The 1,329-nt window shown below is 38.4% G+C and overlaps 1 protein-coding gene across 1 annotated transcript in view; it reads left to right on the top strand.

The window, feature by feature from the left end:
• Window positions 1–567: 567 nt before the first annotated feature.
• Window positions 568–1,329, top strand: part of LOC106821008 — an 8,754-nt gene continuing 7,992 nt past the window's right edge. The window contains exon 1 of the mRNA XM_014825641.1: window positions 568–958. Within this exon, the coding sequence (XP_014681127.1) occupies window positions 792–958 (167 nt within the window). The 5' untranslated portion in view covers window positions 568–791. The remainder of the gene's footprint in view (window positions 959–1,329) is intronic.

The following is a 1,329-nucleotide window of genomic DNA, read 5'->3' as shown; positions in this document are numbered from 1 at the left end:
CGAGATACATATATGTATACACAAAGTGTACCCTAACCCTAACCCTAAACATACCTCATATAAAAATATAAACATAATACTAAACAACCTAAAACTACCTCCTAATTATATAAAAATATAAACATAATACTAAACAACCTAAAACTACCTCGGGTACATATCTGTAGTACCTGATACGACAACGACCCCCATCTGCGATAGTTAGTATAGACTATACTGGACAGTCCGTAAGGAATAAACGTCCAGGCCTATAGCTAGCCATGGGGTGTGACCTAGCTTGGGTACAGCCAGGTAGTTAGCCTTTTAGCCAATTCTTATAATTATATAGACTATACATGCCAGACTACTGAGTGATACATTATGACACACGTTTACATCACGTGTAAAACGGCCCTTGCGCCAGTTGCGGATACTGCCATTTTACTGGGATAGATACAAATATATATAACCCAATAGAGTATATATATCACCTGTTAGTCTGGCTGAGAGGGTCTATGTCCCCCATGGTACGGTCCGGTATACCGGAACGTACCCTGGTACTATCTAATATGCCGGACCGTACCTCGCCTACTCCACTAACGAGTAGCTGAGCTAGTAATAGATGGACATTTTCCTTTCCTCCATTGTTAGGTAGTTTACTAGCATCATGCCATGATACGACTGATGATTAGACAGTTGTAATAAATATTTGGCATGGACAAGATAATTGGAAACAATTTGTTAGTGTGCTGTATTTGTTACATCGTCATTTTTCTCTGACATATCAATATAAGAAATGTCTACAAGTGTTCATGTTTATTTACAGGCCAGTTTGCAAGTTTTATGTGAAGAACACTAAAGTTCCATTTGAGGAGGACCATTTCCATGAGTTTAAAGGACATCGCAACTTGTGTGTGGAGGATCTACCACACTGGTGCTACACTTCCTCTGATAAACGCAGTCGGAAACCAATATCTAGGTGATTATCAAAATGATGATTTGTCGATTGTGTCTATAAGCTATCATCTGAGAAATTCTTAGCCATTTCAGATAGTAGAGAGGCATGGACCAGAAATTAGGATTTAAAAATCATTGAGAGGTAGAGAATGGCATCCACCCTAGGTAGTTAGTACATGGGTTGGGGCACCTGGCTAGGTAGGATGCCATCAAAGTTTTTTTCAAATAAGGCCCTTTTTAACCCTTTTTCTGCTGAATTGCAATTTTTCCAAAATCCGATCATTTTAGCCATAATGTAAAGGAAAATGCTCATGGAATGCTCAGTTTTTAGAGTATAAGGTTTATTCAACACTCAAAATAAAGCTCTTGATCTGCTTGACGTGACAGAATAAT

Source organism: Priapulus caudatus, unplaced genomic scaffold, assembly GCF_000485595.1.
Source record: "Priapulus caudatus unplaced genomic scaffold, Priapulus_caudatus-5.0.1 Scaffold55, whole genome shotgun sequence".
Lineage (NCBI taxonomy): Eukaryota > Metazoa > Priapulida > Priapulimorpha > Priapulimorphida > Priapulidae > Priapulus > Priapulus caudatus.
This window is presented reverse-complemented; position numbering and strand designations above follow the sequence as displayed.